An 18,059-nucleotide genomic window follows, 5' to 3' on the forward strand; every position below is an offset into this window, starting at 1 on the left:
GTAATTATTGGTGTTTCAGTGTAATTATTGGTGTTTAAGGAGATTCATTCACCCTCCTCGGGTGGGATTTCTGACTTGGCATCAGTGCAAGGTAAAGCAGAAAACATTTGGCTCCTATAGCACAATGTCCTCTTACCGTGTGAGTGACATGCCACAAGGAAAGGTTCCCAGACAGCAGCGTCTCAGCAGACAAACCCTGGCAGTGGCAGCTACAGCTAACGCATGTGGCAGGGATACTGTGACAGTGCTCGCATCGCACTCAGTTGACACTTGGGAAGGCCTTGTGCCTTTAGTGTTAAGTTCACACGCGCTAGTTGACATGAAAACACTTCCAGTCAAAAATCATTTCAGAATGTCGTTATATTTGCTCATGCAACTGTCGACAAACAAAACCTGCCTGGATTACACTTCAGTGACAAACTCTGCATGCTTCAACAGGTTTTCTTTGTTTTGGCTTCGTTTCCTGATTTTATTCCTCACCTTCTATGAAGAAATTTTTCAGCTTAAAGAGGACAGCTATGGAGGGTTGTCTGCTTCCTACCTGAGATCTCAGCATTGCCTGGGAGAAGCTGATCAATATGAATCATCGCAATGAATGCAGTACTACACACAAGTAGCTTTTTTCCCCTTTTGTGTACAAGCACAGGGCTATTAAGCAAAAGACAAGAAATGTGTGGAGAACACCACGGTTTGCTAACATATGGCTGGGTTCCCAGGTCCATGCACATTCTTGCAGACAGGCTACAGTTGTCATGATGCTATTGCCAGGAAAGATGTAAACAAAAGGAAACCTCTGGTTGCCAGTTAGGTTAGTAATACAAAAGAGTACTTCATAGAGTCTCTCAGATTGATACACGGTATCTGTTTATCAAAGATGTTATATGTAGTCATACATCTTCACTGATGTAAGTCACCGTATTTTAAGTGGTTTAAAATCACAGAAGGATTTACTATGCGGTAACACAGGGCATTGAGCAAGGCCATAGGATCTTCCTTCACAGCATCATGGGTCAAAATTCAGGTGTTTCAGGCATAGCTCTTCTGGGTTCACTCAGAGACTGGCAAATGGGCATGTTTCTATTGAAGATGCTAATGGTTTGTCTTTATGCCTCCACTAAACATCACAGCTGGCAATTAGCCTGGGGTGAAGCCTCCTTTCTGTCCCAACACTGCAGATACAAGTGTGTAACCTCACTAAAAATCCAACACTGGTGTTTATGCTAGATTAAAACAGTTGCTAGTGAGATGAAAACAAGACTCACTCTTTCAAACTCATGAAAGCTTACTTCATTGAAGTAACAGCCGTGAACTGACCTGGATTACTTTTGGGTCATGTTATTTGTGTCAAGTCCATGCCATGTTCTCCCAGAGCTGGCATCATTTCTGTAGCCTGTGACAGCCCTGCCCCGTGGAAGCCCCAAAATTGCTCAGGGACTTGCATCTCCCCTGCCCTCATGTGGCCACCCAGGGGCTCCTTGAGAGCATGATTCTGCCCTGCCACATCTGGGGCTTGCAAATAGCACGGTGGAAATTGTGGTTGTGGTGGCACTGATACACTGGGAAGGGATGTTGGATATTTAATGAAACATCACTCCAAGATGGGAAGGAATTTTCCCCTTCAGCTGTTGCTGCAGATTGGGACAGCAAACGCTTTGGTCACGGATTAACTTGGTGGTATCCAGGCTCTTCTGCCAAGTCTCTCTCCTTCCTCCTGCTTTTCTCCTTCCCTAGGGCTGCTCATGGCACTCCCTGATTTGGCTCTTGGTACCAAGGCCCATGCTCTCAGTTTTGGCCTGGTACCACAGCATGGTAAAATGCATTTCAGTTGTGGTACATGACCTGTGAACTGCCTGACTGATACCAACTTTTTTCCCTTTTGTTGTCAATTATTGAGTGGAGACATGAGGAATGACACATATTTAAGTGCATCAGTTATCTCCATTTCCTTCCCTTTATACCTAAGCTAGCCATGATTTGCCAGAACTATCTAGAAATTGAAGAAGTTTCAGTAATTTTTTTTTCAGGCGGTAGGAAAGACTTCTTCCCAAGACTGACAAAGCAACTGGTGAGCAGTGAGTTATTATTACAACCACTTATTAAAAAAAACCAGAAAAAACGTGCTGTAAGATGACAAATAACATAGCCCAACTCATGCAATGCATTAACATTTCAGTGCTACATACTTTGTGGAGCGTGCACAGCAAAAGCAGGGGCAATCACAGTTCTGGTTCAAGGACTGCAGCAATCCAGTCTTGAGCGTATGCTTACAAAGTGATTCCAGATTGCAATTCTGAGCACCGATAGCCAGTACAATAGGGAAAAATAAGCCATACTAGTTTAAGGACATGACTTTGATAATTCTCTACTTAAGAGCCAGGGACAAGTGGTAGGCTGGGCATTCCTACTGGGGAAATAGGTTAGTTACATCAGAAGGGGTTACTTTTGCCATTCAACATCTTGGATCCCTAGTCCTGGTACCATCTGCAAACTATGACAATTGTTTCAGCATGTTTGTTCACACAAGTGACTTATCTTACCTTAGTAAGACATTTCATACCCATAAAACATCCACCACGCTCTGTTCTACTGCTTTTCTTTAACTCCAGGCAAGGCCTGTCCCTTTCCCCAAACCTTTTGATAGCTTTGAAACATGGCAGAGTGTTGTTGTCAGTGCAGCTCAGGGGCTGGGCAGCGATTGCCTTCTCTCGGGGCTCTGCAATGCTCTAGTAGTTCTCCTCTTTGAATGGAGCTGGCAAAATCCATAATTGCTTCCATTCCACTTGGCTAAAAATGAGGAAAAACCCTGCATGCCGCCACAGAGATGGTTCAGTGCAGAGTTGCTATGATGAAGGCCTCTGAACCAGGAGTCACCCGTAATAGGCGGTGGCAATGTCACAGCTCAGTTTGTTTTTTAATATATCTCTTTATTTTCTCCTTTCATCTGGTGTTTTCTTTCCCCCTGGGTGGAGCACAATTGGGAAGGTGATGACTTACCTACCATAGCTCGGTAGATCGCAATCTGGAACTGGCAGAGTGTTAACACAATGCCCCAGCAGAGCTTTTCTGTCTCTAATTTCTATGATTATGTTATTACCGGATCAGCGAAGAGAACCATGAAAAACACAATTACCAGGAAGCCCTTTTCCTTTCCTCATCCCTTTGTCTCACTGCAGATCGGGCGTGTGACTCACAGAGCTGTATTCGCCTGCACTACTGAAAAGGGTGCTACCTGCCAATGGGACCTAAGCGTGGGAAAGCCTGACCGCTGGCTGGAAAAGCCAGTCACATCATGTTTTGTGGCTGACATGCAAAAGCGTCCTGATGAATCAAGTGATAGCAGCTACCTTCTCCTGCCACAACAGCAGCTGAGCAGCAGCGCAGAAGACAGGATGTAAAAACTTCCCCACTGTGTACAAAAGCATGGGAAAGGGAAGATGGTTGTGAATGAGCTTGCCATGGCAGGAGAGCAAGTGTTCTTAGGTCACTGGAATAGCATCAGTCTAAAGGGAAGGGGGATGAGTATGTTCCAAGTGTGGGTGCTGGTCCCAGGTGAAGCCATCCTGTGCATCACAGGCTGGTGGGGTTGAGCCAGCCCCATTGGTTGACACATAATGGGAAAGGAGAACTTCATGTGCTGACTGCACTCCCAATCATGAATAAACCTAAGACTACAGTGACAGATGCCAACAGCAGCAGAGCAGCCAATATTTGTATTATTAATTGCTATAAAAAATGTCAACTCAAAGTCAACGCCAAATCTCAACAGATTGACAACAAGCTATACTTGTGGGGAAGGCTCATGATTTGATCTGGAAGGGAACACTGACAATAAATAGGGATAAAGTTTTCCTGAAGCATCCATGAAAGGCAGGACTATGAGCCATGGTTTGGATTTCTTCATTCTTCTGCCAAAGAACAGCTTGAAACGTATCTGTTATTTTATGCCCTCTGCTCCATTCTCATTACGAAAAGATACCAGCCACGTCAGAAAGGTTTTTAAATAATAAAATGGTTTTTTTTTTTTTCCTATCCCTGGTGCCTCGGTTTATCAGTGACCAATGAGAACATAAATTCCAGCAGATGAGGAGAAATCCCTTCCTCTTGGTGGTAAATAAACCTTTAAACAGAAGTTTCCCTGCATATAAATCCCTGGCGCAAGTCCTTCTGATCTTCCTGTGCTGGGGGTTAAAGCATGGGCAGACGGTATGTGGTGCAGCATTGGCATGCTATTGATATAACTATTAGGCTCTACAGATTGAATCAGAACTTGTTTAAATGCTCACATGGCCATGAGCAACATCACCCAGGTTGTATTTCTATGGTATTTAGCGACTGTCTTTATTTCACATACTATGAAAAACCCTGTCTAGAAGCAGGATTCCAAGTGAAGGAAGCCATCTCTGCCAGGGATCTCTTTGCCCCCCCATGTTTCATCCATCACTGGAGAGAAGCGTGAGATGAAGTGGACCAGTGAGGGGAAAAAGAAACAGGCGGAGGTTTCTTGCTGCTCCTTTTGAAATCACCAGTGTAACTCCTGTCATCTTAAGCAGGGTTTGGCCAGGCTCCGTGCAGAAGTGGCTTTGAAGATTTTTCTAAGGCTCAAGGCCTTGATCATGGCAATATTTACACCTGTGAGTAACTCTGTGCAGATGAGCACTTCCAGTGGTCACAGCGGGACGCTGCACATGAGGCTTTGCAGGATTGGTCTTAAGCAGTAAGTGCTTGAGAGAAACATTCTGCTTGTCGTGCTTTTATCCTTGACCACATCAAATGTAACACCTTGGCAGTCCTGGAAGAGCGATTTTGCATTGAAAACCCACAGCTCTTACAAGCAGTGCATTAATTATTTTATTAATTTGCTCTTTTTACATTATGGGAAACATTCATCTATTTACATTTTTCTGTCCACACACAAACCAGATAGATAATCCTATGGAAACCCAAATCATTAAGCCATAAAACCACTCTTCTCTCTCTAAAGGCTTTCACATTTGTGTCTTTTGTTTCAAATCAAAAACATTTTTAAAATCACATTTGGGAATGCAGGTAGGTCAGTGATTTACATTCCAGTTACTTAAAATATGCATTTGACCATTTTCCTTAAAAAAACCCCAAACAAACAAAAAACCCAATAAATTCACAAAGATACAGTTTAAATTAAAGTGATAGTGCACATAAAAGCATTAAGGGAACACCAATAAATAAACTGAAATATATTACAAATAAATTATTTCTATTTACCTTTTCAAATATTAAAAATCTTTAATCCATTTCTTCATCTTTCTTTACAAAAAGATTATGAGAATTTTATGGAAACATCTGCAAAAAATATAATAAATACTTTTTTTTTTTCTTTTTAAACTTTTGAAGCAGGAGACAAAAACAACCTTTTCTAAAATTTCCCCCAAGAAAAAAAAAAAAGGAGCAATAGTTTAGTCCCAAAGTGAAACAGAATATAGGCATTTTTAATATACACTGGGCAGGTTAGACTAAAAACAAATAGTTACAAATTATACTAAAACAGATGATCGAGCAAATATACTAGCATTAGAGTCAGTAAATGAGTCAAGTGGTTAACTAGTGGCATTCTAGGGGCAGAATTATTCTATTTTATACTTTCTGGTCTTGGCTCTACTGTTAATACTTTGCTAAAAAACTAAGCAAACATTATAATAACCTCTCCAGTGCCAAATGAACTAACAGGCATCCTGCTAAGAATAAATTCATCTAAATTAGATATGAAAAATATTCTATGACATACAAATACAGTAATTTGTAATGTACAGGACGAGATAGTCTTTGCTTTTCTGCATTTTTAGGTGGGAACTTGCTGGGTATAAATTTCTGCAGCCACTTGTCAACCAAAGTCTTAACTCATCTTTCATAAAACGTTCACAAAACTAAGTTAAGTCTGCAACACAGTTGTGAATGTGGACTCTCACCTGGATACTGCTTTGAATATTTCAGTACAAATGAGTTCCAAATAGTTAATACTTCCTATGACTATATATGCTCAAAAGTGGCAGTTGGCACTATTACATACTGCAAACACGGTGATGTTTCATTGCTGCTAAAAGTTAAACGCAGTGTTTCAAAACTAGCAAATACACTGCTATTCAAACACCTAGAGGGTCAAACCGTTTGAAGCTCCTGTAACACAAAGCACTCTAGGGTTACACTGGATTTCTGATTACTCTAGTTAAAAGTCATTTATATATTAAATTATTAGCCCTTATCTTGTAAACCACAGCAGTAAATATTTGTGCCCTGTTTATAAAGACATAGCTCAGATATCAATGGCTTTGAGAGGTAGCAAATTCTCTAGTGGTTTTAATATGCTCTCATGAAAATACTTGGTGCCAGAACCTATTACCTCTCTTATTTTCTTGAATAAAATTAAATTAGCACCTGGCTATGATGTCGTAGGAAAAGAAGCTGTCTGCCGTGATCTTGATGGATAGTTTTAGCAAGACCTTAAGTTTTTGATGACGATTTTGAATGCTTTTTAAGTGCAAGCTGCAGAATTACACCACCCTGCGCAGTGGGATTTTTCATGGGTCAGATCATCTGTACAAGTTTAACAGTTATGGGCACAGACAGACAGCGCTGGCACCCTGTGCCCCTCCATGGGGGCTTGTCCCTCTGCCTGTTCCCATTAGGAATGGAAAGCAGCCTGCCTTCCTCTCCCATGTAGCCCTGCCCTGGCAGCTGGGGCGAAAAGCTCACAGGGACCAGTGGAGGGGTCCAAAAAGCATCACCATGGGGCTGCACACAACACCAGGGGCCACACAGTGTTCATCTGCCCTGGACCAGCCCTGTCATCCAAACCAGATCACAGTAATTCTGCTTTCAGCAGCACATGCCAGCTAGGCACACATATGCACGCACACACACTCACATGCACGCACACAACTTGCTTTCAGCAACATGCCTGACATAACTTTCCTAATGTTGGCACAAGAGACCCTGGTAGCGTCATGGTCAGCACTGCTCCAGAGGAGCTGGAGGACAAGCTCCTGCCTCAGCCAGGGTGACACGGGGAAACAGACATGCAGGGGCTGACCTCTCAGGCTCCTCTCCAGCCCTATTGTCTGCCAGTTACCCCCACTATTAATGAGCTACTTGGGATGCATACTTTTCGTGATTGCAAAACAATGGCAGAAGCCATTGGGAGGAAGGCTTGTTGTGAAAAAAATTAAGTTCATATTGATCCCATAACTTGTGAAACATACTTTATTGTTCTTGTTCAAATGGGTATTTTATACTGCTAAGAGGAGCCTGAGTGAGAAATTTACTGCTAGATACGGACTGTTTGGTGATAAGCAGTCTGAACTGTAGCATACAGCTGGCTGTGGATAGAGCAAAGCAAGCCTGGTCTGGGAAAGAAAGCATCAGAGGCTCCATGTACAGCAATTCGCCTACAGGTGTCTGTGTGTGGCTGCGTGGACGTGTGAGAGCGGATGGTCCCACCGAGATTAAGACATCAACAAAACCAAACTTCTTTTTTTCTTTTTTTTTTTTTTTAACCAATATAATCCATACAATACAATACAAGAGGAATTGACAATACAGTACAATTTTAAAAATTCTTAATACTTGGACAAGAAAATCCTTCTTTTATGTTATCTCTTCAACTGTCATTGCTTCTTATCTCCTTCCTTTTCACTCTTTTATTGCCTTTCAAAATAGATTATTTCCCTGGAAGATCGAATTTACAATCTTCTGCTGATTGAAATGTTTAAGTAGTGATTGATGAAATAAAAATGAGGCAGTTTGTGCAGCAGAGTGTGCAGGTATCTTTCCACAGGAACTTTTCTATCCCTCGCCATCTCACCTGCGGGATATACTTCCACTTTTTCACCTTGCAGAGCTGTGTTTTATTTTCTCCCCCACTTCCCTATGCCCACCCCAGCCCCCTCCCCATATGTGACTCCTTAAATTCAGGTGAGAAGGTGTGATTTGGAGGTTTAAAGTGCGCCATCTGCTTTAAAAAAAAACAGTAATAAAAAGAAGGGAATCCGAGTCTTAGTTCCTTTCATCTTTTGTGAGGAAGACGGCAGAGTCCGAAAGGATCACCCTGCATGACTGATATTTTCAAAGTCCCCTACAGTTTGATATTGCTGTACACTGGGTAACAGACTAGCTTTAGGTCAACTAAAGATCATGAGTAAGTGAAACGGAGCATCTACTGTACAGGTGGCAGGTGTGTGGAAGTCTGAGCGCTGCGTTTATTTGTTTGAAACAGAAACGGAAAAATAAAGACGGATCGTACTCGTTTACATGAGGCAAAGTGGCAGCATCAGTACATGTGACAAAGCATCGTGGTGGCATGGGCGAACCTTCAGAAAGCAAGGGTGATTAGAGGACATCTCTCGGAGGACCGACAACTACGCCACGGCAGTGGAGTTCACTGGGAGCATCGGGGCGGCTGCATATAGAGAGAGGGGAGGGGGAGAGGAGGTGGCAGAGAGCGAGAGAGAGAGGAGGAGGTACAAATACTTTGTGGTGACCTTGAGCAGGAGCCTAGAGGGGCAGATTATACATGAGGCTTGTCTTGCCAGAGAGAGTCCTCCTGGTTGGATCCCTTCATAGCCTGGTCTGGGCTTCGGGGATGTATATCTCAATGCTTTCGGCGCTCTCGGTAGCTGAGTTCTGGCGGACCGATGCAGCGCGCTTGGCAGCCATCAGCCGTTTCCGGGCCTCTTGACGCTGCGAGCTTTCCAGAGAGCGTTCTCGTATGAGTGGCACCTGACCTTTCGATGGCTTCTTTGGCACTGGAGGAGGGACCCTTCTCTCCTGATCAAAGCAGAAGGTTAATGGCATTATACAGCTTCTCAGGGAAAGGCGGGAAAAACTAGGATATGTCAGTAGTTAGAACACACATTTTACCTAAGGTTTGTTAGCTCTTATCTGCCTTTCTGTCTTCAGTGAACTGGTTTTTGTGCTCAAGGTTTCATAAGCACAGGGCAAGGGCAAAGGGCTACTTCTCCTTGGGGCCGAGGCACCCACCGCTAACCGCTTAGTGCGGCTCCCCGGGGCAGGGGGGATCCAGGCGTCTCCTCCTGGTGCCAGGGGCTAGAAAGGAGAGCATCAGACACGGCCTCCCGCCACCAGCACAGTCGTGAGCGGCTGGGGAGCCAGCGCCACTCTCAGCAGAGGAGCTCTGGAGAGCCCCGACTCCTGAGCCACCCTCTTCTATACGTGCATAACACACCAGGTGCTCTTGCAACACGGAGATACCGTGGCTTTGGCGTTCCCAAATGCAGATGGGAACTAGCTGCCTGCAGCTGGTGCATCGGAGTAAGTGCTGTTAAGAAACACCATATATTTATGTATTTTGTAGTGGCTTCATGACTGCTCAAAAATCCCGCACTTTGGGGCTCACTGTGCAAGCTCATAAACTCTAGCCTCCTGCTAAATAGGCATGACAAACTACAATCAGATAGAAACAGAAAAAAAAAACTGGTAGGAAAAGTTTAAGAACCATTAAGAGAACATGCATTAATCATCACGGTGGCAGCTAGCTCCAGATATGCGATCAACAAGGAGGACTTTTATGCGTATCCTGGTGCATGTACACACACACACAAAAACCCAACAAAAAACCCCCCTCAGAGAAGGATCTCTCCCCAGAAAGAAAAGTGTATTCAGGTCTGAATTTCAGGCGGCCACAAAGACTTTGTCAAGTTAATTAGATTGTCTTTTAAGTTACATCCCCTTCCAACTGTGAACATGGTCTCTGAGTGAAGGGATTTTATCGCACTACAAAGGTCCCATTCTGCCCTTTCGTTTTCTCTCATGCTGCTCACAGCTTCCATGGCTCGAAATATAAAGGTGCTTAGTTACACTTATTCATACTTTGCTTTTTTTCTCCATCCAGGGATAAATCTGTGCTGCTTAAAAAGGGACCAGTGGCAAAGGCCAAAGGCAACTGCAAATATCAATTCCACAGAAAGTGTTTTCTTCTTTCTTTTTTTTTTTAATCCTTTTTAAGATAGATGATCTGTTTCATTTAAAAATCATAGACAAATGCTGTTGAAACAGGAACACAATGCAACTCGTTAAAATCTTTTACCTTCCTACTGTAGGTCCCTTTCTTCAGCACTACTTAACTTCCTTTAACCCATTATAGTCTTCTTTTTGTTGGAAACTCTTTGAAGTGTTTTTTTTCAGAAGCAAAGAAAAGGCACGTTGTTTTTTTTTTTTTAAGGAAAGCTCTCATTTCTCACTGCAATTGCAAACACTTGTCCTACCCGCTTTACTGTAAAAGCTAATGAAAGACCAGATACCAGCGTTTCTGTGCATGCATGTCTGACGGTTTTAACTTCCTTTTTTTGATAGAAACTGGAAAAAAAAAAAAGAAGATAAGAAAATGACTTGCCTTCAGTACCTTGGGCTAGGAAAACACATTCCCATTCATTCCCCTACAAAACACACTAGGTGTGCACAAGTGGTGTGAGCATGGCACTCCTAAGTCAGGAATGAGTATTTAGTCTTGATTGGAGGAGGAGGGAGAGTGCTACCAGCACTGCCTTTGCAAGCTTCCTGCTGCAAGATTAATGGGGTTTGATATTATTACGGTTATTTGTCCAAAAGAAAACACCACTTTGGTCATCAGCAGCCATCTGATCATCAGTTGGGGCAGCCCGGACTCCTGTCTGAGCCACTGTACCTGTACGTCATGTTCCCCCTCCTTCTGGTGACCCTACGTGTCGGCTGTATTCGCTCCTACCAGAGCAGCCATGGTGGAAATTCAGCCATCAAATTACATACCTATAGGAGCGCGACATTAGACTGATGATTCCTCTAGGAATGGGTCTGGCTTTTAAGGATTTTTTTGAAACATTTGTGTATTTTGGCTCACCCAAGTGCTGTTTGTCTTGATACAGATAGTGAGAGGAATAATAAGGCAATGGTGCCAAATGAGAATGGAAAGTGAAATGTGGCTCACAGTTGGAGATGGTAGTTTTTCATGGTGACAGAAGACAACTACATTTAAAAAAAATAAAAGAAGACCAAAACTCCCTATGATTTTTGTGCTACTTTGGGTAAACAACGTTACCAGCAAAGTGAACCTCTTTATGAAATCACCCATTAAAAAAACCAAAAACCAAACCAAAATAAATTAAAAAATGAAACAAATGGACAAAAAAAAAAAAAAAGTAGTTCTTCCATGTGACATTTTGGAAGGCATATTTTTGATATTGCTTTGTTTGCAATCTGGTTACCAAAGTCAGTGATGGTTACAGTGCTTTCCTATTTTTTCAGTAACACAACCTAGAACTCTTGCTATATGCAATAATATGGACCGTAAATGTGATTTATTTAATTTTAAGAATCAATATATAAGGCAGTTCCTTCCAACGATTGATCGTCTAATATGATTAAATGTAAAGCTTAACAAAGTACCACATTCCCATTATCCGATTCACAAAGACAGATTTGGTTTAAAAATATGCCTGAAACATATTACAGATAATATCCCAGATGATTATTATGTAAACATTGTTAATACAATGAAATTAATTTGATATGAGCTTCATTTAACATTTTAAACGTCAACGCTGTAACACAGAGGCCTATTTAATCTGTCCAGTATTTGTGCAGGGTTTTAAATGAAGCATACAAAATCTACAGTGTTCTACCTTCTTGTCATGAGGATCCATCTGTTTCCAATTATTGGCCTTTAACTGATGAAGTTCATCAAATTTCATACTAATATTTTCTATGGACAACTGCAGCATATCCCAAAACCCTGCTAAATCCTGGGAGGTCGGCCGTGGATGTGCATTAGGATTCTGTGCAATAGAAGAAAGAAAAACACATTGGCTTTAGTACGCCTTAATGTAAAGCATTTGTGTGAATGGTTAGGAATCTTGCTAGCAAAGCAGTTTCAGCAGATCCAAGCAATCGGTGAGACACAGGGAGAGAACCAAAATGGAGCACTACTTACTGGCAGGGGTTTTTCAAGGAGTCTGGCTGGGCGTTGAGCTGCTGTGCCCCCACAAATCCCCACTCACTGAAGGCAGTGGTTACCCCCTGTGGACCATGGGGAAAGGGCACGTGGCAGGTCCCCTGTGGCAGGATCTGCCTAGGGATGTTCCTGGGCACAACTGGTTATATCCTAACCCCAGTGAAATGAATCACTAGCCTCATCTTCACTTTCGTGAGGGAGGGTTCCCTGCCATGTTCACACTTGCAAAAAAGACTGATACCTGTGCATATATTCATTTGCTGCATGTGCAAATAGTGATATATCAATGCGTGAATGTCCTTTCTATATTCTGATAACCTAAGGTTTAACCAAGAATGACCTCTGCAGGGTGAAAAGCTCGCAAGAGAACATGCAGAAGAATAGTGCTTTGGATACAAGGTGTAAAATGTATTTTTATTTACCAACAGGAATATCATTCTTTGCCCTTTTAACCCTCTGGAAAATTATTTCTTTTTTCACTTATTAGGGTTGTGGAACATGAAGCACCAGTTTTCAGTGGTTGACTTTCTTGTATTTCTATCTTGTTTAGTACAGATTACATAGGAAAGCCCCACTCATGAGACTTCTGGTCCACCTTGAAAGACTTTAAGTTGTTTTACCCAAACATCTCTGTGCCCATGCAAACTGAACTCAGAGAGCAAGGGACAGGTTCTTACTCTTCTGAAGTCAGTAGCAGAGACTCAGTGTTATTTCACCCAAAGCTTTTTGCTTGTTGCTATCTTACGGCTCTAAAGCCGTTGTGAAGCTCATGCTGACACTGCTAAGTTTCACAGAGATACTCCCAAATTCATATCAAGGCCTTTACAAGAAAAAATACCATATTAATCAGAAAATCTGTCTAGTCTAGGCATTATTGTTTACAGGGTTAGTAAAAGGCACACAACAGTGTCTAGCAGAAAACTTACATACCAGGTTTTCTTCGCAAAGTTCTCTGAACTGGTAAAATTTCTGGGCCATGAGAAGCTGGGCACTGCCCACTGCAGTTCGAATTTTCCCTAGAACTGAGAGGAGAAGAAATGTAAGTCACGACGCTTTCTGTGTGGCAGGCAACTGAAAGCCTATAAAAAGAGAGGAGAAAGCTGCACAGTAGTCATCTCTGGCTTTCAAAAAGTATGTTATCTCTTATTCATGGATTAGAAAGAAGCTGATAAATCTAAGGCCAAATCTGCAGTAGGCAAAAATACTAATCTGCTGCTGCATCTTACTCATTCCTCCCATGAGACCAGCTATAACCAGCAAAGAGCACTTCCATGGCAGTATAAATGTGGCTAACTAAAAGCTTTTGCAACCTGCATAGAAAGCTCACCAGGAGTGACACCTCTCATCATCACTGTGACCCAGGCTCAGGCTTTGAATGCAAGCCAGCTCCCTGCACAAGGACACATAGCTTTCAATCCCCGTGATGCCTTCTACGCTGTGTCTACCAGCATTTCTGCCACCTTGCTTAGCAACTCAGAGCCTTGTTTTCAGGTTTAGCTGAGTGTTGTTCAATCAGAACCCCAGAAAGGGAATGGTGATTTTAATGCACGCCAATGAATCTCAGTTGCACCCTCTGAGTATTTTCCAGTGAGCATAATCTTGAGGCGGCTTCTGCCTTTGAATGCAGGTACTGAGGCATACTTCAGGGAGCAGTCACATCCTGGCCTCTCTTCCTTGCTGGTGACCTGGAAGGAGATGTCAAAGAGTCCTAGCCCAGCTCCCGTGCTGTTTGGGGACTCCTTTGTATAGACAGCTGGGTACTTATGGTGTCTTTGGACTGACTGCATGCTGTGAAGGGCTGCAGTGAACCAGAAGACAGCCCATAGTGAATGCCTCTGAATAAAACAGGAGCTCATACTGTTTTGATTGCATTCAACCTCACTGAAATGGTGGGGTTTTACTGCTGCAAGGGGTAGTTGGGAACACACTACTAAAAACAAGTGGCAAAACTGGTGCATTCAGAGACCTGCATTTCCCTAGAGCTTTTGTTGAGTTCTGGTCCAGGGGGAGTATGTGTGTGTGTAAATTCGTGTGTATATATGATAAAAGAATCAAGCAAAGCAGAAACAGAGCAGAAAGACAGACAACTGGTATTAGGACAGAGAATCTAAAGAAGAGAGTGTGATTTTGGGGTCTGCTGGTTGAAAGAAAATTGATGCTATGAGCAAGAAAGCAGCTACCAGTTTGTCTGAGACTTTCAATGCTCAGGAAAAAAAACCCAACAACCCTGCTATATGCACAGTCTTTAAATAAACAGGTTGGCACTGTGGATGTATCTGGCTCAAGCATTAGTTTTCCCTTTTGGCTGAAACAACTTATTATCCCCCAATTCTCTCGTTAAATATTGACTTAAAAACTAATTTAAATTAGTTAAAAAATTTTAACACTTCATTAATGAAAAACATTAATGGCAGCCACTGTGCCACAATTTTCACTAGCACTTCTATTCATGGGTATTTGCATTGTTCTAGCCCTCAAATAAACACAGCAACTTTTCCATGACAAATTCACACTCTGGATACATAAGGCAGGCGAGGCAGAAGCAGGAAAACCAAAGAGATGAAGTGGCCTGCTCACCTGAAGGTGAGTGAATTGTTGGCAGAGCCTAGAAGAGATACTAGTCCTAAGCTGCCATCCTCTGTACCATCCCCTGGGCAGTCGCTTTTTGTGTAAAACCTAACACAACAGTAGCAGAGCTCCACTGGGAAAATACTGCTAAGTATTTTGACTTACCGCAATGAAAAATCAATAAACAGATAAATAAAGAAATAAATACAACTTTGCTGTAGCCCCTTCTGACAACTTTTTTAGGGCCTCAGGGTCCTGTGATAGGCTACAGTGCATATCCATGGCTTGTGCCCTGAATGTCACTATGCATTCTCCCAGGGATTCACTTGCGTAGCCACACGGTAACAAATATGATGAAGTCTGTGTTCTGCTCCTTCAAGGCATATAGCTTTTCCTTCAGCAGCCTTCAAGCTTGCTTGTTAAGGCTGCTGAAGAAAAAGTGGGATGCAGAGTTCATTTATACTTCAGACATAGAAAGGGGAAATGGGAGGGAGTCTTTACACATTTTCTTTCCAGAAACTATAGGAGAGAGCTCTGTGAACACACACAGAGCCCAGACTTTCATTTTGTTCCCAGAACTCAGCTCAGCACTGCCAGGAAATAGCCATGAGCTGGAAGATTCACTAAGCAGAATATTTTCAGCATATTGCGCAGGGAGTTTTGCACACAACTCTCATTATTGTTAGCAAGGCTTGCGTGTCTAATTCTATGCGCACAGTGCTGAAAATGGACCCCTTGGTGTGTCTAGTCATTTATGCAACCCAATATGCAAACCACTCAACTGAAAGGACTTTTCAATAGTGGGAGGAGCTACTCCAGGAGCTTTCATGTGGTTCCCATTGTTATGAAAACTCTTCCCACTGAGTGTATTTCGGAACAGCTGCCTCATCTGGAGCTCGGCCACTCTGACGCTTCCCAAGACTTGAGGAGGAAAGAAAAAACAGTCTCTCAACTTCTTGGGACAGAAAACCAAGATGAGGAGAGCTCTTCCTGGAAACCTGCACCACCCAAGCTGGAAATCACATCCCAAGCACGAAGAAATGTAAATACACCTTGTTGGTGATGGATGGGAATGCGCCCCTTTCTTTGAGGGAAGAAGAGCTTAAAATTCAGAGATCTCAGCAGAGGGAAAAGGAAGTCCTTGTCCTTGGCTGCCTAGTGACTGGCTATTTGCCTAAAAACCATCATCCCAGCTGACTGTGGGATGCATGCTGATGCTGTTCTCTATTGTTGCCACTTCTGCTGTAGCTGTGGCTGTATCTAGTCAAGTGTCACTGATTCCTTGCCCCTCAAAAGCAAGTGGTCTGTTAATGTGGAACCCGTCAACAGCCAACACTGTCACGGAAGTTAGGGGAAAAAAAAAGACAAAGCATGCAAAAGTCTGAAAGGAATCTCTCCAGAAGGCACAAAGCCTTATCAATAGCCTAAGTTTTGCTTACAAACGCACATTGCTTTGGTGTTTCAAGGCAGAGTGCTCATTTTGCTTACTCAGTCAAAACCTTGGATGTCAAAGAGAAAGGCCAAGGTATAGTAAAAAAAACTAAAAGTGAAAATAGACTGATACTTTCTTAGGTGAAAAGCCTGCAATGTTTGAAGTACCAAGAAAATAAATGGAATTGCAGAGATTATAGCCAAAACACATCAGAAAAGAATCAGGAGAAAAACATATAAACATTCAAATTGATGTGTTCAGTTAATAGGATGCAAACAGAATGTATAAAACCAAGCAACAACAAAAAATACTGACCCATCAAGATACAATCATAATGGATTTAAACACCTATATAATATTATTCATGCCTGCTTTCTATTCCATACAGGGTTATATAGCACACTCAGCACTGTTGGATCTGAATGCCTTCCAGTAATGCATTAAGCAACATTATTAACATCCATCATATGCTTTGCTGTCACCCCTTCCCCAGGGGGAGAAGTGTGTGTACTGCAGTGTTTTGTTTTGATAGTCTGAATTTTTCCTTACCCCCCTCCTTGCTTTGACCTCTGTTCCTTGCATATCCAGTTTTCTCCTGTGATGACTTTTAAGAAATAGACATGCCTATTCTGGAAAAAACTGGTTTCATATAGATAGCTTGATATAATTCAGCTACTGTGGAGTGCCTCTTCACTATTACTGTTCTTCACCAGGGAACACAGAATGTTATTCCAAGGTAGACACATACCAGTGGATTTTCTTGTGTGCCCATCTCCCCAGCCCATTCTCCTTTTAAAATGTTCTTAAATACAGACTTAAATTAGCGCTGTTCAAGCAGTATGTTCTTGCTTCTTGTGGTTCTAAGAACTGCATGGGACCTACTTTGGGATTGTAAAGCTCTGTGTATCTCCCCCATCCATGTCTTCATGGGAAAAGAAATGAAAAAAAAAACCAACAAAAAACCCAAACCAAAAAAGGAATTGCAAACACAAGGAAAAAATGGTGATACTGTCATCTTGGAAAGAGACTGTGTGTGACAAGGATATCAAAATACAAGAAAACAAGAACAAAAATCACATAGAAGCCATGGAAGTTTTGAGAAGCAGCAGCATTACTTGGCCCTAAACACCAACCAATCTCTTTGCATTTCAACTTTGACAGGCTCCAGGGTCTAACAAGTGAGGAAGAAGGCACTTAAGGACTGTGACTATCAAATGCCCTTAATGTATGTACAGCTGATTGGTAGCAGGGCCCAAGCTGGGGAACAGAAAAACAGCGACTTGCTCGTTGCCCCAGGAGCAAGTGGTAGGAACAATAGCCGAAATTACAGGGACACAGCCTGACATTTGCTTTGCAGATGTTGGCTAGGCACAATGCATATGAAGCAATCCTGCCATAGAGCTGTCACAATCCATTTCCAAGCCAGGATGGACCAGCATTTTAGCCTATTCATGTTGACAGACCTACATTTAAATAACGCCAAACATGACAAAAGCCAGGAAATTCAAAGTTAAAACTACTGCTCAGGTCTTAAGCTGGACTATTAAGGAAAAAAAACAGTCAAATGGAGCAAAGTATGAAGAAGCAGTCCTTGCTTTGAGTAATATATATACTTACAGGAGTGATCTCATTGAAATTAATAGGGCTGTCTGCATGAGTAAATGCTGTTCACTGGGGGTAAAGCAGTTTCCATGTGTTCTCTGACTTACTTGGCATTTATTACCACACTTCATGTTTTTTTTTCCCTAACTAGATTGTTTCCTTGCTTGTGGATTTCTCTTTTTTCCCTTGCTAGCCTTTGGACACTGGCAGGGCTTCCAGCCAGGAGCTGACTTTCCTCGGAGAAACCCTTGTGTACGGAGAAGTCCCTTCTGGGGAGAAAAGAAAACCAGACCAAGAAAAGGATGCCTCGGGCATACGGCCAGAGGAACGTAGCCAGGGGGATTCCAGCAGGACTCTGGCCACATGTCAGTCTGGTGACTGTCCCTTTGCAAGTCTGCATCAGCCCGCTGCAGGATGAGGCTGCCTTACTCCTCCAAGCGGCAGGGACCACGAAGCTTGGGGGAGCCCTGCAGAGGACTGGCA

At 42.6% G+C, this 18,059-nt stretch overlaps 1 protein-coding gene across 7 annotated transcripts in view; it reads right to left on the reverse strand.

Moving 5' to 3' along the window:
* Positions 1 to 4,825: 4,825 nt before the first annotated feature.
* Positions 4,826 to 18,059, reverse strand: part of DLGAP1 (DLG associated protein 1) — a 407,231-nt gene continuing 393,997 nt past the window's right edge. For 6 of the 7 annotated variants that reach the window (XM_061448756.1, XM_061448758.1, XM_061448757.1 and 3 more), the window contains 3 exons: positions 12,905 to 12,996; positions 11,646 to 11,798; positions 4,826 to 8,796 (listed from right to left, as the gene is read on the reverse strand). In XM_061448756.1, coding sequence (XP_061304740.1) covers positions 8,587 to 8,796; positions 11,646 to 11,798; positions 12,905 to 12,996 — 455 coding nt within the window. In that variant the 3' untranslated portion in view covers positions 4,826 to 8,586. Of the gene's footprint in view, positions 8,797 to 11,299; positions 11,799 to 12,904; positions 12,997 to 18,059 lie in introns of those variants that run through there. The other variant, XM_061448761.1, reaches the window with a different exon arrangement.

The sequence above is a fragment of the Pezoporus flaviventris genome, unplaced genomic scaffold (assembly GCF_033815535.1).
Source record: "Pezoporus flaviventris isolate CSIRO_AGI_PZ_B2104156 unplaced genomic scaffold, CSIRO_AGI_Pfla_v1 ptg000007l, whole genome shotgun sequence".
Lineage (NCBI taxonomy): Eukaryota > Metazoa > Chordata > Aves > Psittaciformes > Psittacidae > Pezoporus > Pezoporus flaviventris.